A 23,659-nucleotide genomic window follows, 5' to 3' on the forward strand; every position below is an offset into this window, starting at 1 on the left:
GGTTTTAGTAACTGGGAAGGGGAGCAGATGGCAATTGTCCTGATATTAAAGAGAAAAAGGGCGAAGCATAAGTAACTGTAGGAATGCATTCCTTATCAGTAGAAGAAGTGTTGAAAAAGAAGCCCAAAATATTAGCAGAAGAAGCTGGAAATGCTGAAAGAGGAAAGGTGATAAAAGTGAGGTAGGTAGATGTGATACGGAAACAAGAGAGAATAGAATTTCTGACTTTATTGGCACTAAGACAAAAACATGAGATGCCATCCAAGAATCAATGGCAGGAAGACAACATAAAAGATGAAGATAAAGTACATTAGAGATGAAAAGTAAATCAGCATATTAATGGGCTTAAAAGTCCAATGAGGAAATTAGAGATGCCAGAGAGGTAGTGTGCAAACTAAATAGTAGGACATCCAAGAGCAGAACTTTGAGAACCCTACTAGCAAGTGAATGAGATGACGAGCAAGAGCCCTTTTTATATTACATTGAAAGAGCAATTGTGTAAATAAGAAGCCCACGGGGGAAGGGAGTGGGAGTTTGACGCCATGACCCAGGAAGCCTCATAGGAAGCTTCTTGAAGTGCACAAACCCCCTACTTGATTTCTATCCCACCCTCCCCCCGCAGGGTGAAGCTCATGGGGGAAAGGTTGTGGGAGTTTGGCGCCAGGACCAAGGAAGCCTCATAGGGAAGCTCCTTGCAGTAGGCACACCCCCTCCTCGATTTCTATCAGGCCTGTCCCCGCTGGGTGAAGCCCATGGGGGAAAGGACACAGGAGTTTAGCGCCAGGACCCAGTAAGCCTCGCAAGAAGCTCCTTGCAGCAGCCACGCCCCCTCCTTGGGTTCTATCCCAGGGTGAAGCCTGCAGGGGAAAGGGCGTGGGAGTTTGGCGCCAGGACCCGAGGGAGTTTGGCAGAAGGAGGAGGAGGGGCACTGTCCAAGCAAACAAAGATTGTGTAGTGATGGTGCTGAAAAGGTAGCTGCTCGATGGGAGGCCAGGTGAGAACTAATGAACTTTGCAACATGACTGTTTATCTGCTTGATTCAGTGTCATACTCTCATAAAGGGGAAGTAAAAACAAAAATTACAGGGGAGGCCTATTTTACAAATTCTTGCCACCGCAAGGTAACCTGAGAGGCCCTAAGTGTGGTGTAGGCGGGTGCCCCTTACCCCCTCAACTCGTGAAGAACTGAGCATTCGCAAGATTACCTTGATGGAGCCAGTGTTGCTGGACTCTCCCCTGCCCACTGAACATGATGCCAGGATGTTGTTGCTCAACGAACAACGCCTAATTAGCAGTGCCACTATTCCTATTGGCATTCTCCTTACTCCTCCTGCACCTCCTGCACCACCTGCACCTCTTGCTAACACTGAAATAGATTTAAGCTACCCTTTGCCTATTTCCAGCCTGGAGCTGGTGAGAAAGGTCTTGAACTGTACCACAAGTTACCCCTTTAACATGCCTTTGGGGGATGAGGGGCAATTGAGGAATCCCCCATCGCGAGACCTAAATAACTAATGGACCTCAAAGGACAAAGACTCCCAGGCTCCAAGCTTACAGGAACTCAAATCTAGTTTAAACCTGCCTGATTCTTGTTTAGACCCTAAGGGAACTTCAGCCCCAAGGAAACCGATTGATTCTGTTGGCATGGAGTCTATGCAGTGGCCTGCGGATGCAATTAAGCCTGTTTTATTCCACTTCTCGGAGGCTCTAACCCAAACAAGAAACACCCAGACAGTTCTTCGATATGCCCAAGCAACTTATGCACCTCAATATGCACCACAATACCAATATACTCTCCTACCCAGCACGTCATTGCTCCTGTCATTGTCTCTGCCATTAAGGGCGCATCGGACCTTTGTGGATGCAAATGGAACCTTGATTTCACAGAACTAAGGTATGTAAAGAGGTTGCTCATGGCTTTTATTGAGGCCCAGGGGAGACGAAGAGTATTCAGGGATTCTCTAATGGGAATGGGGATTGTTATGGGGGCAAAACAAAGACCTGCACAGGTACCATACAGCAACGTGGATACCATCTCAAGTAATACGATATTGAGGTCAAAAGGGGCTGGGCATTCTCATGTTAGCAGTGACTCAAACGGGTCTGAAGATGTAAGGATTGCTGAGGTGCAACTAGCTTCAACTGGCCAGCCCGAGTCGACTCTAAGCCCATTAAATCAAGTTGGCCAACCATCTAATCGGGCCCCATCCAAGGGAGTAGAATAAGTCCCTGGAATTTAATTGCCAAGTGAAAAGTCAATGCTCTGGGTTAATCAAGCAGTACGAATCTATGGATTAACAAAAGTTTACATTGGCTTTGCACTATACGTGGCTATTATTTTTGTAACCCGGGAGACCATACTGAATTGTACAAGGATGCATCATAGGGGGGAGAGTGACTATGATTCTATGCATGTACAATTCCAGGATCAGAGCATAGCTATTTCCATTCTGGGTTTCAACACGAAACGCACTCCACTATCCAACAGTACAATTGTAATTGGCCCTGATTTTACCCAAAATGTGGACGTCCCTGTTATAATAGTTCACCGGAACACTGTTTTATCTGGGGCGAATACACTGCCATTGAGGAAATGGGCTTCAGGGAACTGCTACAGGCTATAGGCATCCCAGGACACTGGCAAAGATGACCCTCATTTGAAGGAGGACGTATTAAGTCTATTTTATTGTTTCTTATATGTACCGAATTGTTTGTGTCCTGGGGTCTCGAATAAAACTGTGTTACTTTTTCCGGCAGCATATACTCCTTTTTGACTACTTTTGTAATTTTTTGGTGAGTTTTTTAGGAGACCCGACACCCTACAATCCCAACTATCAACACAGTAGCAGTGTCCAGCACAGAGAGGCAGGTGCACATCTCCAAAATGCATGAATTTATGAGGAGGAAGAGAATAAGGGGGAAAGGGTATATAATAGGCGGATCACCTTATTTCAACTACCTGAGGGAATAGATTACCCAGTGGTATCAGTTCCCACCCCATATCATACTGGAGATGTTAAGTCAGTGGGAGGGGATTCTTACTGCACCGACAACACACATCCATGCCTCTCCACCGCTAGTCAATGTAGAGTCAGCTTTGCATTTACAGGCAGCTCTTTCATGGGATCATTGGCATCACCTCAGGGATCGCCCGGTCTTCAAAGTCACTGGAAATACATCAGGTCCCCCAAGTAGTACTTTCATCTGCCAGATGAAATATCACGAGGGCTGATGATGCATGCACAAGGGCAGTCATAGCGAGAGTTTCTTTGTGATATGGACGGTCTCCCATGGATGTGTGATGCCATTGACTGTACTCATGTGACCCTTATAGCCCCAGCAAACACAGAATAACTGTACAGGCATAGGAAGAACTGGAATTATATAAATGTACAGATGGTGTGTGATGTAGCAAAGATCATCTTGAATGAGAACTCCAATTATCTAGGATCAGCACATGATCGCTTTTTCTATTGGCACTCTCCATCTGCACCATCGGACAACAATACAGTGAGACCTGGTTGCTGGGTAATTCCAGACAGACCACATTCAATGCTCGTTTATTCACACAATGCATTACGACACCACATGGCTCTTCTATCATGCGCAGGTGATGGTAGCTAACCAGTAAAGAGAAATCTACTGACCCCTTATGGAAACTCTGACAAGATACCAGCAATTTCACAATGCAGCACAGACATGCACAGGAATCCCATTGACTGCAATGTTGGTATGCTGAAGTCACAATTCAGGTGCCTCTACCACTCAGGGTGGGGAGGTGCATAGTTATCTTTTATGATCCTCTGACTGTATGCAGCAAGATAGTTGCCTGGACAGTGCCATACAACACATCTCTCAGACGTGGCCCATCAAATACAGATACTCTCACCGCAACCACCTATCGTACATGATGCAGCCATTGGCAGCTGCCACATGGGATGATCTGGTTGTGAGATATTTCAACTGAAGTGCAATGTGTTTTGGACAGGCCCACTGTGATTCTTGTCCATTATTCATTAATAACTTCTCTGACCATTTGTAAATTAATATTACTCACATATATTGAACCTTACAGGTGTGCCACTCATGCATGATGTCAATGGCCACCCTAGCCCCTGTTCTGTTTTCAGACAACCTCCAATTGACTGCACAGGGCAGCACATGGAAACAGGCAATGTCAGAAAGAAGGATATTTTTCAATACCCTTTTGGATCACCATCTAACGATACCCACTTTATTGATGAACCATATGTTACCATGCAGTATTCTCACTGCCCCAATGGAACACTTTATGGAAGCGACAGACACGTTGATACTCGAGGAAAAATGCATTGGTCTTCCCATCAGACACCAGCCATGAACAATAAACATGAGAGCAAGGGAATTAGCAGTATAGTTTACAGAAACAGAAATGGTCGACATATTGACTTGCACATACAGTCATTAGTGCACTAGGTGCGTACTTTGCCTCAGAGATTTGACCCCCATTCCTTGTCCTTACCCATTGCAGATGGAACTGATGGCATGTCCAACACTTTTGCATGGGTCATTAGATACAGTTCCTCTGAGATAATACTTGAAATAGAGCTCAGAGTGAAGCCAATGGCCATTGCCTCCACATATCCCTCAATCATGGATTCAGTCCTATTTGCCTTTGCCATACCCTTTTAGCGTTTCTGCAGCTAGAGGCGTACCTGCCTCTGGGTCATGCACCACATAATGTTTCTCAATTTGCCTTATGCCTCCTGGGTTTTCCTGGACCCGTTCCGGGTTGCCCTAAACGCTATTCGGATTACCTGGAATTCCATCTCCATAGCCTGCTTGCAACATTTAATGTCCATTGAGACATCCAGTAGGCACCGAGGATGCTCACTGTGACTGGTTTTAGCATATTTCCTCCTCCCAGGTGGTGCATGGGGTTGCATGTGGCTTATTCTTGCTCCACTCCCTGGGCATCTTGGTTTTGGCCCTTGCTGTATCGGGCAGAGTTAGTGGTGGGTGGAGTAGCGCTGACCTGTTCATCTAGTGGCAGAGGTTACTTTCCTGTGACTGAAGAACTGTGTGCCCCCACATACACATTTATTTCTTCAGATGAGATGCCCACAAGCAGTGGCTTGCCTTCTCCTCTCAAGGGCATCAGGTCTGTGTCCACTTCACTGGCTTCATCCTCACAACTTGCAGACTCTGTGCTGGAAATGGAGCATGTGTCAACATATTATGCCAATATTTTAGAAGCACATATTGTTTCTGTGCATGGCCACCATTGTGCAATCTGATTCAGGAGTAATTCAAGCCCCTTATTCAATGGACAAAAACAATTGTCACTCTATTCCTTTGTGAAGATGGCCCATCACATTTCCCTTTTCAATGTGATGTTGGGATTGCAGTCCAAGTGGCGTCTAATATTTCAGGATTCAAGCTGTGGTGTTGTCTTGGAATGTGTGCATATGATCAAGGATAGATACCCCTACACGTCTTCAGCTAGAAACCTCGATATCATCTATGACTCTTCTCACACCTTCTCTACTTTCATCTCCAAAACTGCACCAGTGGCTCAACTCAACCTCCTAAATATTAAGACATTATTATGGAAGGCACCTCCTCCCTTTCAACACTGCCAAGCATCTCTTAACCACTCTTGCCTTCTCTAAAGTGGACTACTGTGCCACCTTGTTGGTCTCCCCAACTATGCTTTCTCTCGATTCGAAAAAGATCATTAACTTCACTACAAGGACTCTCTTTGAACTCCCTCACTTCTCACCTACTTCCTCTTACCATCACCAGTATGGATGGCTCACAATGCAAAACAGGGACAGATTCAAATGTCTTCTTCTGGTTCACACATCTTTCTAGGGTAAGGCACCACTCTATCTATCCTCCTCTATCCAACTCCACAAGCCTTCTCGTAATAACCGGTCTGCCTCCTTGACTACCTTTGTGGCACATCACTATCCCTGTGCTTCCCCTCGGTTCCGATCTTTCTCTCTTCTTGCTCCACTTGCATAGGATTCTCTTCCCGCAGACATCCTAGAAACAGTCCACACCAATTTGTTCAAAGCCACATTGAGAGCTTACCTCCTCGCCTCTGAGCTATCCTCTTAACCCAGCTCTCATCTGCCTTTGACCTAAAATGTTACCCTTGAATTTAACTTGCCTCTGTCCCTCACTTTTTCTGCCTCCACTCTAGCACTTTATTCTTCATGGTCACATCCCTAACATACCTGACCTTACTGACCTACCTTCACTTACAAATGTCTAATGTTGATTGCCCTTAATCTATGTACGTCCACCCATGTATTGCTCCCGGTGACTTTTCCATTTACTCCCCAACACAACCTAGTCAGATGTCACTTGACCTAACCCAATTGTAAGAAGCTCATTGCTTACTTTCAATTCCAATATCTTTCGTACGTTCGTTTGCGTTTTAAAGAGCATTGTTATTCCCTGTATATAAAAAAATATTAATTTAAATATATAAATGCATATTCACATATTCAGTGGGTTGGTGGCAGGACATGCAGGAACAGCAAATGGATCTGATGGTGAGTTCCCTGAGACGCTACATACTACGAAGTCCACACAGGTTGGATGCTCACTCTAACTCCCAGCTCCCCTGCACATTAGCTGTCGACATAAAAAACATTTGCACATGGACCCATTCCACTGATGTTCGGTTCTGTCACCTGATATTGGTGTGGCTGTGACAGGTCCACTGATGCTGTCCACCATGACTGTCTCCAGCATGCCAGCTACTTGCTCCTACTGCGATATGAGGGTGGTCTCAATTTTGCGGGCATTCACCTGCGGCATGGCCGGACCACAGGGGTCTTTCACTTTCTCTTTGGTATGCCTCTTCGCTTCTCCCTGACACTTCTGTAATTTTTCAGTGGTGTATACCGCTACTCCAATGGTATTCACATATTAGATTAGGTCTTCCCAAATGGCATTTCTTTACAGCATGACCATGATGTAAGTGTTCCTTCATGGTCCACCATGAAATTCACCATCACATCCAGTTCATCCTACTTAAACATTTTTGAACGACAGCCCTTCTCTCTCTCTTTCCCTCCATTCTTGTTCTTGGGTGCCATCTACAGGCTCTCGATGGTTCTGGATGGTTCTGGATTTGTATGCAGAACTTCACAATGCTCCTCGAGTGGATGTTGCTTTTAGGATTCTGCTTTATGGTTTTTCTTAGTGTTTTTGAGGTTAGTTGTGCATATTTTGGATGCTTCTGAAGCAATACACACTATATTTGATGCAATATTCCAATATTTTCTCAGAGTTTGTGCTACCTTTTGCAGATTGCTAGTCAGAGCACATTCTTTTTATTGTCATTGTGATCTGTAGTTCAATGAGATGCACAATGGTGCAGGCACAGCTTTGAGCCATCGTGCATCTCATTGAGATGTCCATTTCGTTGAGAATCTAGCTTTACATGTCTACCATCTTGGAATTGCATTATATTCAGATTGCACCCCAAAGGCACCTCCTAGAACTGGGCAATCAGAATAAGTGGGATCCCTTGGAGAGAACTCAATGTCGGATACTGCAACCCTGAGGTGCGAAGGGAGGTTTGGCCAGGGTTGCTTTCAAGGGCAGGCCCGGACTTCACAAACTTTGGAGTCCCATTAGTTGCATGTGAAAATGCACAGCGAGTAGAGTGCTTGCTTTGTCATCCATGCAGAGCCTGCTGACGAAGGTTTGAATCCTGGCAGGGCCAAACTCAGCCTTTCATTCTTCCGAGGTCGATAAATGAGCACCACACACCGTGGGTAATAATAAGTGGCGCTCAGATGCCTGAGGGTTCGCAGCGCTATATAAATGCAAATTATTGTTATTATACCAGTTACCTTGACATTTGTTGGAATTCTGATTGGGTGGGTACAGGCTGGGACTGGGCAGGACGAATCTACACACATTGATTCAGTGCCTGTGAACGAAAAGATGCATTTATTTTTCGTAATAGAGCACAAACTCCTACCGCTCAGAGGAACCAGGGGAAGCTAAGAGTCTAACTAGGTTTCTATGGTCAACTCCAGCTTTGGCAAAGGGTGTAATGCATGACTTGTATTTGTTGTGATGGAAAAGACAGAATGAGGAGAATTTGAATAGACATTTAATGGCTTTGAAATCACCTTATCAAACAAAAGGGGAACATGTATTTAGGCACATTCGGTGAAAACACACCTATCACAAGCTTGAAAGTATTACTTTTAGTAAAGTCATTGTATGGATATTTCTTAAAATGTTTCATATCTCACTGAGCTCAGAAGATCCATTTGACTCCACAGGTAAACAACGAGTGATAATAATTCCATCAGCTGGACTTTTTCACACAGTCACATAACTCTGACACCTATTACAAAATTCCATAGTCATACATTGCGACAACAAATTGAACAAGACAACAATTTTGCTTCTTAAATCAGAACACAGCAATGTGTTTTTTGACTCAGACCAGATAAATCACACATCAGTGGGGTACTCCATACCTCTCTCAACAAGGAACACCCCAGGGCTCTGCTCATTGCACCATGGACTCAGTATCAATGCTATCTGGATGCCGATCTTCCCGACAGTGGAGACATAACTCACACTCAGCATGATTGCTGGGGTTTCTAATTCAAGATCTACTTCAAGTCTCTTACACAACCTCATCGTTGTGCTTCGCCCTTACGGCTATAAAATGAAAAAACAACTGTATCATCTTGTTTCATAACATATGTCCACAATGAAAGACCAAATGCACTATTCCAATTTCTTCTCCTTCAAATTGAAGATGATGCACCTGCTAGACACAAATGTATAAGGTTTCTGCATATAGGACCAAATATTCACTTAATGCAACCTCTGTCTCTTATGTACTGTGTCAAGTAAGGAATTATTTTTGCTGAGTTTTAATGAATAATTCAAGAGAGCGCATCTGTAGTCAGCACAGATACATGGGTAGCCGAAATTCGGTTTGGGTGTATTTGACCTAAAACGTTTGACCTAATCACATTTGATCACATTTATTTGACCTTTTTTTGTCTAAAATGCAGGGGGACACCCCACACAAGCCCCCGCTCCACTTCCCATCATCCTAATTTACACACTTACCCACTCCCATATATATATTTAATTAAATTTGACTGAAAAAAAGGTCAACAAAATTCGATCAAATGATTTAGGTCAAATGTGTTTAGGTCAATTATGCCAACACCCAAAAATTCAACCTGTCAAGTATCAGCTCAATGCAATATTTCTTCTTTAGGACAGGAAAAATGAAATGTATGAGAACAATCTACCTGTAATGCATTTCACTGGACATTAGTTGCATAACACTACATAAAAGCACAATAAATGCATACACCCAACAGCCATCTGCGACTCTTTGCCACCCAATGGAGACAACATAACAAGTGTGCACGACTACAAACCCCACCCTAACATCACATGACACACACACACCCAACACCAACACTAGCATGCCTCTGAGGCACTGAGTCCTACCCATACGGTTACAACACACGGTGGCTCCCGAACCAACTCCCACATAAAAAACTATGCTCACAGATGCCAGTTACTCCTGGTTCTGAACGGTTTATAGTGATAATTTCGAATTACATTATGTCGAAAGTCATAATGTCGAAAAGAAAAGTCGAAAAAAAAATATTGAATATCTATTTTTGTTTGTTTTTTGTTCGAAATGGGGGGGTTCCCTCCAACCCCCCTTTTTTGTATTTTTATTACCCCTTTTTTTTACTTGCGGAATCAAAACAAAAACATGCAAATAAAAAAATAAAATATTCGAAAAAAATATTTTCAACATTTTTTTTTCGACATTATGACTTTCGACATAATGTTTTTGACTTTTTCACTACACACCGTTCTTAACCTATCCTATCATCCTATCCTCACTAACACAACCCACCCTCTTCTCTTGCAGAGCCACATGAGTGTCTGGAGACTGCCCCTGGCTGGTAGTGGTGCACGGTATAAATCAACATAACCTAACAACATAAAATAATATCCTGCTCAGTGTGAACGCCCGCTGTTTTTGCATTTGGTGGATCATCAAGTCCAAGTCTATCGAGAGATTACCTGTAACAGGAGACAGTAATCATAGTGACGATTTTGAGTTGGAGAGGCCAACCAATCTTCAATGGCAGTGTGTGTGCAATGAGCAGAGGTATTACGGAGTGTAGGATATTCCCCTAGAATGCCATTCTTCCTCGATACCTGCCACCACCTAGAAAATGCCTGACCTCACAATACTCCGCCGTGGCTCCCTCCCTAAACAAGGTTGGCACACATTTCTAATCTACTAGGAACACAGGGAAATGTAGTGCTCTCCCTACCCACAGATGGATGGAAAGGATTCCGTACTTACCACTGTCAGACCTCTGCAGCTTCTGATGCCATCCACTTGGGACCACCTAAGGGGACGCAATATATGTCCTATTGGTTGAGTGTAAGCGAGTGCTGAACCACTACTCCCAGTGCTTCCCAGATTATCCCCATCAGAAAGTGCTCTAGATGAACTAGGTATTTGCCTGTTTAACTCCTTGAAATCAGGCACACCTCCCAACAAATAAACTTGGAGTAACAGTATGGATTTGTCTGTCGCTTTATGTATCTACTCTCAGATGATATATTTAACCCAATGGCATGAGCAGTGCAAAAGGTGGACCTCATCGCTGGTGAAAACATAGCCTATATCATATAAATATGGTGTTTCTTTTTTCTCAACTTTTTTTTCAACATTTTATAAGGGTTGTTGGGAAGGGTGAGCTATACGATGTAAATCAAAAACCAAAACAGACAGTGCAGAAGAAACAGCATGATCAAAGGGGTCAAAGAGCAGGGGTAAATATTTATTCAATCGCAATAACTGAAGGTCACCTATAGGGCCCTTTCTTAAGTGCTAGCTCCCTATTGAACCATAGTAAATTTCCAGATATTTGCCTCTTATCTCCACAAACTAGTTCTCCTTGACTCACAGTTTCAAGTTGAACCACTCCATGTTTGCAAGCTTTCCTAATTAATCCTTCCAGTTTTGCAACCTATTTTATCATCCGCACATGAAACTGCTAAAATTGAGTCTTTTTTTATCCCAAAAGAACTTTTATTTATCAAAAGTGCATCACAGTATCCCAACTCTCCCAGCTGGAGCAGATAAAAAAATATGAGTGTGTTGTTTGTTTACTGTAAATTGGGCCTTCTGCATTCGGTTGATCCATTCCACTATATTTGACCAAAACTGGTTTACTTTAGGGCAGACACATATCAAAAGGGGTATCATTTCCCTTGTCACTACCGCATCAGCAGCATTTGTCCGAGTCTACTAAGCCCCCTTTGAACATCTTCACCAGCTCCAGTCAATCCTGTAGGTCACCTTCTGTTGGCATGCCCAGTGTTTCCTCTGTTATTTCTAACTGAAAGGTTTCTGACCAGTCCAATCTCGATTTATCAAAGAGACTCAAGTTCATCATTGTCCCCAGCTTCTGGTCTTTATCCCAAGGCGACTTCCTCTCTAGCAGTTCTGCTTTCCTCCCCCCGTACGTCTTTAGTACATTTACCTCTATTCAATTGCATGCTTGAAGAGTTTCACATAATTACACTGCTCTCATTTTGGGTGGCCAAATTCCTTCTTTAGCTTTCTAGATAATGTTATCCAACCTTCGTACCACCTGAGTTCCTGAATTGTTTCCACACGTCTGAGCCAACCAGTCAAGTTTACAATGTTGTCCCCCACACAATTATTTGTATTGCTGCAAAGTGCGCCAATGGTCCTTTGTATATGTCCCAATGGCTCTTTTTCATCACAGAGAATAAGATGTCCCATTCCGATGCAAAGGCTGACTGGTTGCCTGGTCAAGCCATGATAGTAACACATTGGGAGAGCTAGTCTTACATGTTCTTCTTTGCTCATCACTCTATCAAGGTGATCTTCTTAAAAGTGTTCTTTTAGGAGATGTCAAGCGGGTTGAAAATGAAATGAATGTGTGAGCCAGTGAATCTAATATCGGGTAAGGGATGTCCATGACAACTCTAAAAAAGAGAAATGTCCACCCCTACACTGGGGAAAGGCCTGATTCACAGAATACTTTCAAGCCTTGTTAAACCTACCCTAACTTTATTGGTGTATTGTATACATGCACCAATGCTCCAAACACAATGTTGTCAAGACAATAGTGCACTGATGTACCCTAATAAGGCTGTAACCAGCTATGTAGTTGTCTTAAAAGCCCTGCAAAATGTTTGCTTCCGGTTGATTAAGCTATGTATAATGTAGTACTGCCCTTTAAGACAACAAAGAAACATTTCCTGGAGAAGAAACATTGCATGTGGGCTAATGTGCATACCCACAATGCCTTGCTGATGTATCTCAGAACTGGAAGTGAACTTCCAGCAAAAGGTATTAGGTGTCGTTGTGGAATGTGTGACTATGCTATAAATAGATATATATAGGTTTTATATATGTGTCATCGATAACACCACTGCTGGACTTTGCAGAACCAGTATTATAAAAAAAAGAGCTTTCATATCACGCTTCGTGGTCGAGAACAGCCTCTAAACACGGAATCAGGATTTAAACCTGTGATGCTCTGTGTTGTCTTGCTTCCAAGACAAACGTGTTGCCCCTAAGCTATTTTCTTAGCTATTATGCGGCTTGGAGTTGCTTTTCTGCTGCAAATATCAGCTATCCCACATTTTCAATGTATAAGATGCTTCCTTTGCTTCACCATTGAGGGCAATGATGAAGGAGGCTGCAGTATCAGAATGTATTCACCCTAATTGCAGTCTAGTGTGCATTCACAAATAGTGTCAGTGCTGATTATGGTTCTATGTGATAATCTTGAATATTAAAGGCCACACACAAAAAAAACATTTTTTTCAGCCAATTTGGTTAGCCTTTTATATTCGAAATACATCAATGCCACCATGCCCTTTGAAATTGGGGGTGTCACCCCCAAACCTCCTTTAACCTCTGCCCCCGCCCCAACCCTGTCTACCATTCAAATACTCACACACAGACACACACCTTTTCCCCAGCCTCACATACAAATACACACATATAGACACACTCCTTCTCCTCTGACCCCTCCCCACTACAAACACTGTGCCCTATCATACACACAAGCACGCAGTTACCTCAAACCAGTCCTCCCCTGTCCTTCCCATTCAGCCTGTCAGCCCCTGCGCGCACATCTGTGCGGCGGGGGCGCATACTTGCCAACCCTTCTGATTTAGGCAGTAGGCTACTGCCTTTTAAGCAGTCCTATCTGCTACATATTTGGGTGATAGACCCTATTGCTTTTTACAAGGGCAGGTAATTTATGTGACTCTAAGGCAGGCTGATTGAGGCCAGACCAGGACAAAGCATGCAACACATTAGTTAGTCTGTCTGTGCAGTGGGCGGTTAAGTGATTACTTGGAGTGGTGGGCTCCGACCAATCCACTGACCTGACAGCTACCTGACTCTGCCCTGCACGCTGGCCGGGGCAGGCCTTAGGTGAACCACCAGTGAAGGCAAACGACAGAGCATACCACCATTACACAGTGTCTGCATATCAGACTGAGGAAGGTATCAGTCTCCATGGTGTTCGGTTATTCATCTTGCATATGTATTGCCCAGGCTGCTGCTACAGAGCAGTGGCAAACGTGCCTCCTAGCTTTGTGTGATTACCTTCTTTGAAATATGGTTTTGCGCACGAGGAAGCGGAATGTACTACTGTTCCTTGCATCATGTTTGTAATTATTGGACCCACATTATGAAAAGTGTGTGCTGGCCCAGTGCTATTTTGCATGTTTTAGCACTGGGTCTAAATGTCAAAAATGGCACTCTATTAAGAGTGGCACAGGACACCCAGGAAGAATTTGGGTGGTTGTGCCAAAGTAAAGTGGACAGAATAGTTCACACACAGCTGAAAGAAAGAAGAGCAAAGAGTAGGCAAGTGTAGTAAGGGAAAAGGTACAGAATAGATTCCCTCTTGGGGTGTATGCAGATATAGGAAAAGAGTATTCCACGAACCTTAGGAAAACTCTAACCTTCTGCACGGTTTGCTATAACAGAGGCCCACACTGTTTGCTCATGGCTTGGAACAACAGCTATTGGTGTCTGTAACGTAGAAACTAGACAAGGGAAAGGGCAGAGGTTGCCTGACGGAAACCAACAGACAATCTCTGTACAAGGGGTTTACAAACAGTACAAGAGAAGACACTAACAGATAAATCCAGGGAAAAGGAAGTTGAATAGCAAACTAGCAGAAGGAAATGAAGGGAAAGCCGTATAACAGGATTGGATAGGGAGAAAGAACTGAGGGTTGAAAACAAGTAAGAAAGCAAGGGAGCAGCAGTCACGAAACAGAGGAACTGTAATAACTGAAAGTAAATAATGAAGGTCAACTGATGTGGATAGCAGAGGACGGTAGGGTACAAGGTAGAAAGCTCAGAAAAGCAGGGAAGCAATGGGCAAGCCCAAAAGGAGCAGGGCTGTAAGGAAGGAAGCCCCGAGGGATAGGGCTTAGGGCAGCGGGGTGAAGCAGGCTGCACGGCAAGGAGCCCAGAAGGGTCGGGCAGCAAGGAGTGAGCCCAGAGGAGTAGGGCCGCTGACTGTAGAAGGGTGCAGGAGGACTGTAGAAGGCTGCTAGACTGGAATTTCAGCGGACGAAGACTGTAGGTTGAAGGCAGTGGAGCGTGATCTGCTGTAAGGCAGGAGCCTGGGAGGCAATGGCGGAAGGTAGCAGCGGAGCGTGATCGGCTGCAAGGCAGGAGCCTGGAAGGCAAGGGCGGAAGGTAGCAGCGGAGCGTGATCGGCTGCAAGGCAGGAGCCTGGAAGGCAATGGCAGAAGGTAGCAGCGGAGCGTTATCGGCTGCTTGGCTGGAGCCTGGAAGGCAAGGACGGAAGGCAGCAGCAGAGCGTGATCGGCTGCAAGGCTGGACCCTGGAAGGCAAGGACGGAAGGTAGCAGCGGAGCGTGATCGACTGCAAGGCTGGATCCTGGAAGGCAAGGACGGATGGTAGCAGCGGAGCGTGGTCGGCTGCAAGGCTGGATCCTGGAAGGCAAGGACAGAAGGTAGCAGCGGAGCGTGATCGGCTGCTATGCAGAGGAACCGCATACAAAGATACGTAGTTCGAAGCAAAAAGGTGCTGGAAGGACTCTTAATGCAAGAGACTGAGCCCTTGCAGGCAGCAGCTTTTATACTGTCCAGACCAGCACAGAGGCAGGCTAATTGGTTGCACCTGGCTAAGCACACCTGCAGACAATCGGCCACCTCCCTCTCTGTTCCTGAGCTGGTGGAAGCAGAGAAAATCTCTAGGGCTTCTGGGGATTGTAGTTCCTATGATGACCAATAGGAATAGCCAGGAATAGATGGTTATAGCCAAGTGCATTGTGGTTATTGAACTTTGTTGGAAGAAATAGAAAAGTATCAAAGACTCGAAAATGGGGAATAAAGTCTGTATTGATCGACAATGTATGCGCCCATGGCGCAGGCATGACACTAAAGCTGCCCTGCTGCTGCAATGCAAATACCATGCAAACTAGTAAATGCCACAGTGCAGGGTGTGTGCAGTGCAGGCTGTGTGTAATCAAGTAGCTGAAGTCCTATTACTCGGAAAGTACCTCATCAGAGCATTGCACTCTATGCTTGATAAAATGTGATACATTCAAAAGGTCCTACACATTTGGAATCAGTATTGAATTCTGATTTGCATCATTACCGAAATAACTTGTGTTGCACACATTGATATGACTCTGCAGTCCTGCAGCAGCTAATTTAATAAGTAAAATGACTAGGAGGCTAACAGTCTCCTCAACGCTTTAATTTCATAAGACCTTTTAATTCATTGAACAAAATCTTGATTAACATGGAAGCAGGATATGGTTAATTATGCGTCATGTACTGATTAATATCCCATATACATTACATTTGTTTATTAAAGCCTTGATCTTTATTTCCCCGTGCTGGCATTGTTCCCACTATACGGCCAACATCATTGAATGCCACTAAGCACCTTAATTTAGGAGATCTATTTGGGCTTTTGCCATAGGTAGTAGTGCCCGATGGCCGACACCCTTGTTGTGTTCAGTGTTACGGCTGCTTCATTTTCTAACTGCTATGTTTAATGTTAGTTGTTGTTGGTGTAATTGACAGGTATTCTTGATACACTGCTACAATTAAATGCATTAACTGTTTCAGATGCTTTTGTTATGACCCACTCCTTCCCTTTCTTGCTAAACTCTTACTCCGAGCAAAGCATGGGTGTTGTTAGGTTTGGAAAAGATCTGGGGCTAAGCTTATGTCAGGATGTCAGGACTGGCGGGACTCGGGGCTAGCTATAGACTTTTGGTTGTAGCCCCTGAACTTCTAACCAAAAGACCTGGGGGCACCCACTTCAAAAAGCAAGCTTCCAACATAAAAGGGACTGATAAAGGTACAGGCTGACCCAGGGGAAACAATGGACTGGAAGGCAGAAACATTCATAATTAATTTCAAAGGACTATTATCATTTAGGCCTTTTTCTCAGCAACCATAACGTGGATAGATTTCATTTTTGTACCATTTTTCTTATCTAATTTCCAACTGATTTGGGGTTATAAAATGCATCTACCTGTGACTCTGGGAACTGCAATGGCCAGTTAGACTAGGTTTCTGGGTGATCTGAACATGTTCCAAATGTGAGAGTTGGTGAGCGGGTGGAAAATTAAATTAGGGATATGCTTAATACATTAAATATTCATAACTCTTATGGGTGGTATCAGGTATTAATATTGCCACATATATGGTCGCCGTAAATAATAACGCCGGAAAAATGTTGCGATATTATTTGGGTGACCATATATGTGGCGATAGGGGCAACAAAAAAAGAAATTTAAAAAAAATAAAATAAAAATATAAAAACAAAAAAAAATGGGGGGGTTGGGAGGGTGTCCCCCGCATGTTCCATGCAATAATGTCGCCACAAAAAATGACAATTTTTCGGCAATATTTTTGTATGGCGATGTTTTTGTGGCGACATTATTACATGGAACCCTGTTATGTTTTTAATGGAAATGGCAGAAGGATGTCACATAGCCATGCTACATGATACACGCTTGGTGATCGGCTTATCTAATTCCCCATGATTAGTGGAAACAGAAAATATGTTTAGTATGGCAGTTGCTAGTAAAATTATGAAGTTGTGATACATAACTAGTTTTTGCAAAAAAAGTTGAAAGGAGAAAAAAGGGGCGATTACAAATGGCGATTGCCATTTGTTGCTCCAGACCCCTAAAACCAATCATGACTTGGAGGATGGGTTGGGAGGAGAGAGAAGGGTAACTGTCCAATTCTAATGGCAGGAATTATTGCAGGGTACCTCCCCAAGATTGTAAAATTGGTGGCGTCGAAGGCTGCTGAAACGTACCATCTGAAACAGCTGTAAGGAGACACCAGAGGAGATGGCTTAGGGTACATCTGGGTGGAACTGTCTATTCCTAGGCCTCAAAGCTGACTGGGTCCTATGGTGGAGAGTGGGAGGCCATCTTTGAGAGTGGAGTGACCAGATCCCTGCCTTTCTTTCCATAGTGTCCTGAGATGCAGCTGGCTTTCTTGAACCTTAGCTCAGGGCAGAGGGATCCAAGGGGCATGATATATGTCTGAGATAGGGCTAAAAAAAAGAATCAGTCATGGAGTTTATTGCATAAGCACGTGAGTGGAGAAGGAAGGAACTCCCTGTGTTGATGGTAGCTTCTCAATAAACATTTACATCCCACATCAAGTCTTCCCAGCTCCTGTCTTTCCACAACACTTGCATCTGCACTTCCTCTGCTCTGGAGACTGACACTTACACCTCCCGCTGCCCTGGCCGTGTAGCACTCAACATTCCTAATACCTCATCCATGGCTCTCCCAAGGGCTCAGACTCCCCAGCACTTACCCACTCTTCCCTTTTCCTCCCTTCACTTTATAGGTTCTGAATGGTCACAAGGCATAGTAGGTTTGTCCTCCTCCCTCTCCCACTCTGCTCTTAATATTGTGTTGTAATGTTGTAATGTATTTCCCACTCTCCCTCCCTGCCTTGTGAGCACTTTGAACAGTAGATTCTTATTGTATAAGATACTAATAAGCAAACAACTAATAAATAAATAAAACCAACCTGAATCCCAATATTGTCAATTGCTATAAATGAACAGTGTGTCATTGAAAGCAAAAGCACAAATACTGTGCTCCTACCATTTCCTACTATGTCCTACCTTGTGAACTAGGCTCCAAAGAAGTGCTCCAGTCACTCCAGAATCCCAGGCCATGCATTCTCTTGCAGCGCACTTGAACTGCATAGGAAGATGAGCCAGACTGAGCAGCACCTATTAAAATGCAACTCTCTTGCACAGCCGCTACAACCTGAAACAGAAGAGCACAAGTGAGAGATGTCATCATTGACTATATTATGAGTTCAGTTTCTATACATCATACTCATTGAAAATGTCTTTAACATTTCAATATCCATTCACAACGTAGCATCAGAGTAAAATCGCCTGGCACCAATGCCAATGAATCAACCAATGTACACACAGAAAAGGACAAAAATCACAGCAATAATAGAATTATGAAGGACTGTGATCTGTACATTCAACATCCAAAAGACAAAATTCATTGTTATATGAATTTACATAGCAGAATTTCTTACCCTGTTTTGGATGCACCTCTAGACGATTTTGATTGTGAAAAATATATCAAAATATGGAAATGAGTATGGGACGGTGTAGGGGGGAAGGGTGTGTGTTATGGGTGGGGACAATTGGCGGGAGTGGGAAATCATACAGGGGGAAGTTAATCAATTTAATTATGCAGGATGTAGCATGCATGTATACATGACAGTTAAAATATAAACTAAAACTGTGTCTCCGAGTAGGCCTGAATCCTTGCAGGCCATGTTTTCACAGAGATAGAGAACAACAAGGCATTATCCTTTGCTGCACCATTGCATCCTGATTCCCAACTGCAGCAAAGGAACACACACATGCCCCCATAACAGTTATGCCTATGAACTAATTGGGAAGGAATGCGTGCCACACTACAGCCAGTGACAAAGAAGGACATATACATTCCTTGGATTATGCAAATACTGTGGGGTATATATTTTTGATTACACGTCATATACCAAGCTACTGCTCCAGGCCTTCAAAGAAGATGAGAGAATGACAAATATGAACTGATCACTCTCATTGAGGCACATGTGGCAGCACAGCTGAGTTACGATATATTCGGATTCGGCATACATCATGACAACTTTTCATTCAAGATTGACGATATGAATGAGAAGAGTGTTTCGTAGGGCAGATGGGTCACCCGTACAGCATGTAGCGTTGTTAGACAGATTTATTTACTGCGCTTGCACATCCTATGCTCACTGCAATAGTAAAGTGCACCACCCACCCAAGTGGTGTGGACTTCGTCTCAGTTGGAAATGAAGCAGCAGGCACAGCGGTGAAACAGGCCACGTATATGCCAGTACTAGATATACCTGAACATGCAGTGTTTGTGAAGATGCAATTACAGTTACAGGTTCCATACACCACCCTCCCTGTTCCAGAAACTATTGAAATACAAGGACAGCCCCCAAAAAGTTGAAAAGTTAGTGTGGCAAAACTGACTTGGTGTGGTAACAGATGAGTACTGGGAAGGTCATGATGCCTCAGGCATTGGCTTTGGTGGTGATTGACCAGCTTCACTATTCCACCCACATATCTAGACAACATCTTTCAGCAGATATTCAGGATGATTGGCATGTGTCTAATATTCCGGAATTACTATCCCTGTTCATGCCCAACTGTGTGATGTGTCAGACTTGTATTACAGGCCACACTATGCAAATATTAAAAGGTTATTTGCTACACCAAATTGGTCCATTTCATGATTTACACATAGATTTTGCTGATATGGGAGAGAGGTGCACATCCTTCCGTTACTTGATAGTGGTTGTTTATCCTTTTTCCCAATTTATTGAGCTTAGCCTGTGTGCACATCCTGATGCCAAAATGGCTGCCAAGTTTTTGGTGAGAGAGGTTTTTTGGAGATGAGGAGTGTGCAAATAACCTCAGGCGTGACAATGGCACCCACTTCTTTAATGAGTTGTTTAAAGAAATGGCAGCTCTTTCAGGAATAAAGCACAAGCAGTGCTCTATTTATCACCCTCAGGCCAACCAGTTCGTAGAAAGGATGTACGGTCTGCTCAAAACCAAATTGTCTAAGTTATGTGCAAAACTGAAAAGGAACTGGGTGCATTGTTTTCCCTTGGCCTTGTTCAGTTTGAGGACGCAGCCCTGTTTGGACAATCACCTCTCCCCTCATGAGATTGTGACTGGGGATGTATGCACATGCCATTAACTCCTGTGCAGAGTGCTTCAGATGCTCACAGGGCTGTGTCAATCATGGGAGAGGAATTCCATTTGTATTTGACTATGTTAACAAAGTATATCAAATACCTTTCTCAAAAGATTGTTCCACGGCATTCGAAAGAAGTTGACAACATTGCTGCACCGGAATCTGCAAGCTCACCACGTTTGCAATTGTTTCCGAATGACAAAGTTTATATAAAGAATGGCATGTGTAGATGGAGCGAACCTCATTATAATAGTCCCTACACTGTAGTATATGCTACTCCTGTTGCTGTTAAAGTAACAGAACTGTGTTATTGGTTAAATTTGTCTGATGTTCAGAAAGCACCACAATCCAAGCCTCCACCTATATGCATTCTGGCACAGTGTTTCTAAACAACAGTTCCTGGCTGATAATTCTGGTTTTCAGAAGCATAAGTTGTATTGGATGTCTTTTTTTATCTTTTTGATTTTTGAAATAGTTTTTCTGTTTTTTTAAATATTTGTCAGCATTTTTGGTGTGTCATGTTTATTCAAATAACTAAGTTAGGGAACAATATTAAAAATGTGTGCTCTGTATGTAATTGCAGTGCCATGTTATATCCACATATGTGTAGGTTTGCTCTTGGATTATATATATATATATATATATATATATATATATATATATATATATATATATTAGTGCCATTATCTGGGTAGGCCATATAAAGGGGGGGAAAGTAGTAGTAGTATATCAAAGGAATGTACATATATTCTAGTTTTTGACAAGTGTTTTTAAGCTACAACACCAAATGATTAATATTTAACCACAGTAGTACATTTTAAGTGTATGAAGATACAGGCTACGTTATTATGGGATCTAAAATATGACTGAAAAGGGGTTTGGAGGAGGAAAAATAGTATGAGCAGTGCAAGGGGTAGTGTTTGATACAATGCCTAATGTGCACCACCCACAGTTAAACAATATGTGATATAGGTATATGAACTCAGTGGGGAAACAGAGGTACAATGTCTGCTCCCTCAACCCCCATGCGTCGGGAGCATCCAACATGTTGGTACCTCAGGAGGTATCCACCATGGAGGCTCAGTGTTTGGTGCACTTAGCACTGTGTCATGTTCAAAGTCAGTTTCAGGTGCAGAAATTACAAGTTGTACTAATGGACAAAGATGTAGAGAGGTCTGCCAAGGACAACAGTGCCCAACAATGTAAGCCCCGGCCTATGTTGAAATTGGATAGAGTATTGTTCATATCAAACAGATGGGAGAAGACAGTGGTGAGATATGCAGCAGGGGGGTTGATAGGGTTCGGAGAAGAAGTCATATGGAACATTAACAAAAACAGATTCGAGATATGGTCAGCACACATGTCCAAACTTACATGGATTGAATTACGTAAAACATTGGTAAAAGTGCAATCAAGGGATGAATACCAGTTTTGTTTTCCAGGGCATGGAACTGTTCCAGTAGGCACTAACACTAAGTGTACTAAGACATTGTTCATCCAAGACCTTGCAAAAGGAACAGCGGCACCGGTGGTCATGCACTGGGTATGCGGGCAACAAGCATGCCTGCATCTTCCACCCTCCTGCGGAGGCACCTGTGCATTGCCAACTCTGCACTCAGCTATCCTGGTGGTGCCAGAAGTACAATTGACAACAGTATCCGAACGTGAGGTGTTGCAATCTGTTTCACCGTCCATACAATCCCCCCAAGTGAAGAAGAACAAGGTGATCGCTGAAGCTGAGAAGGAAGAGGTCAAAATATTTATTGGAAGAATCATCTAAGCTGCTTAAAGCAATTCCAGATAAATATCGATTGTACACCAAAACAGACATATTTTTCTCATCCCTTATGACTCCAGGAGTCCAGGCTGCCTCAAATGCCAAATGGCTGCAGATTGTTCGTTGGGAGGTAATCCATTTGGCAATTGATACTGAACAAGGTCTCAATGCAATCAAAAGTGAGCTGAGAGCGATCCGGTTAATGAGACTTAAAAACAGATATGTGCTGGACCTCATAACGGTGATGGAAGGGGCATATGCTGGAATATCGGGCTGTCATGTTGCACGTACATACCCTCAAATGATAAAGAGAACGGGTCCCTGACACATATAATTGGGGCCTTGAATAAGTTGAAGACCAGAATGGAAAGTGAAGCAGGAGTGCAATCTGAAGATTGGTTTGGCATGTTATTTCCATGGGCACTGGTGAAAATACTGGTTCTGACCATGGTGTTCCTGTTGGTGGTGTTTTGCATGTGCCAGATTATGCTCTGATGCTGTGTTAAGACTCTCCGGAGCAGTACAAACATTATTGTTACTATTGGGGTAAGGGTAGCTCTCCCAGGCACAAAGGAGGGGAAGGCTCAAACTGAGAATCTGAATAAGCCACGTATGGTCAGTATTGAACAACCCCTCCACCCCCCAGGGACACTAACATTACCCCGACCACATCCTGAGAACTGCACTGAGCAATGGGTTGATTTTGCGGGTGATGGAGATTGCATTTTTCTAATATGTACCCCGGAAAAGTATGACCGAGATGGAGGTAGTTTGCATCATCTGTATAGGGCATGGGTTCCTAAGGATGAAGCAGATAATCAATGAGAAAAATATATGCTAGTTAATGAAGGATTAACTGAAGGAGGGATTGTTGGGATGCACGTCCAGACCACCGCTCCTCCCAGACCATTTAGATTGCGAAAAATATATTAAAATATGGAAATGAGTATATGATATGATATGATGTGGCATTTATAGCACATCTGTACACAAGTGTTTCTAGGCATGACAAGACAAGCAGGGGTACACAAAGGGAGGACAAAATAACAATCTTACTAGGCCTTGTCTCATTCAGATCATGCAAGTGCAGGGAAGAGGGAATTACAGTTAACGCACAACTGCAGCCAGTGTGTGGCTCTTAAGTGCAGAGAGGAGGGACTGTAGGGTTGCAGATACAGACCATTAAGTGCTTGGGAGCCCGAAGGCAGTGTGTGGGCACTGGACATGCAAGAGGCTTGGCTCGAGTTTAGAGTGTGACCAGTGTACAAACCAGTCAGGTGCATCAGCAGGGGAGAGGAAGAGAGAAAGCGGAAGCAAAAAGGAAGGTCTTGAGTTGCTTTATGAACTGAAGGTGGTTCTGCTCAAGTTTGAGAGAGGCAGGGAGGCTGTTCCAGAGGGACACCACAGCCAAGGTGATAAATCTGGCCCAAACTCTTTGCTTGGAGAAGCATCTGACCCTCAGAGAGTTGGAGGAGGATGAGTAGAGAGCTCGAGAAGGAAGATGTTTTGGAAGAGCACGTTAGAGGT

The 23,659-nt window shown here is 43.6% G+C and overlaps 1 protein-coding gene across 1 annotated transcript in view; it reads right to left on the minus strand.

Annotated features, from left to right (window-relative positions):
• The window catches only part of LEPR (leptin receptor), a 1,083,230-nt gene that overhangs the window by 427,820 nt on the left and 631,751 nt on the right, over positions 1-23,659 (minus strand). The window contains exon 8 of the mRNA XM_069641975.1: positions 18,225-18,372. Within this exon, the coding sequence (XP_069498076.1) occupies positions 18,225-18,372 (148 nt within the window). The remainder of the gene's footprint in view (positions 1-18,224; positions 18,373-23,659) is intronic.

This window comes from Ambystoma mexicanum, chromosome 1q (assembly GCF_040938575.1).
Source record: "Ambystoma mexicanum isolate Mex_15411 chromosome 1q, UKY_AmexF1_1, whole genome shotgun sequence".
Classification (NCBI taxonomy): domain Eukaryota; kingdom Metazoa; phylum Chordata; class Amphibia; order Caudata; family Ambystomatidae; genus Ambystoma; species Ambystoma mexicanum.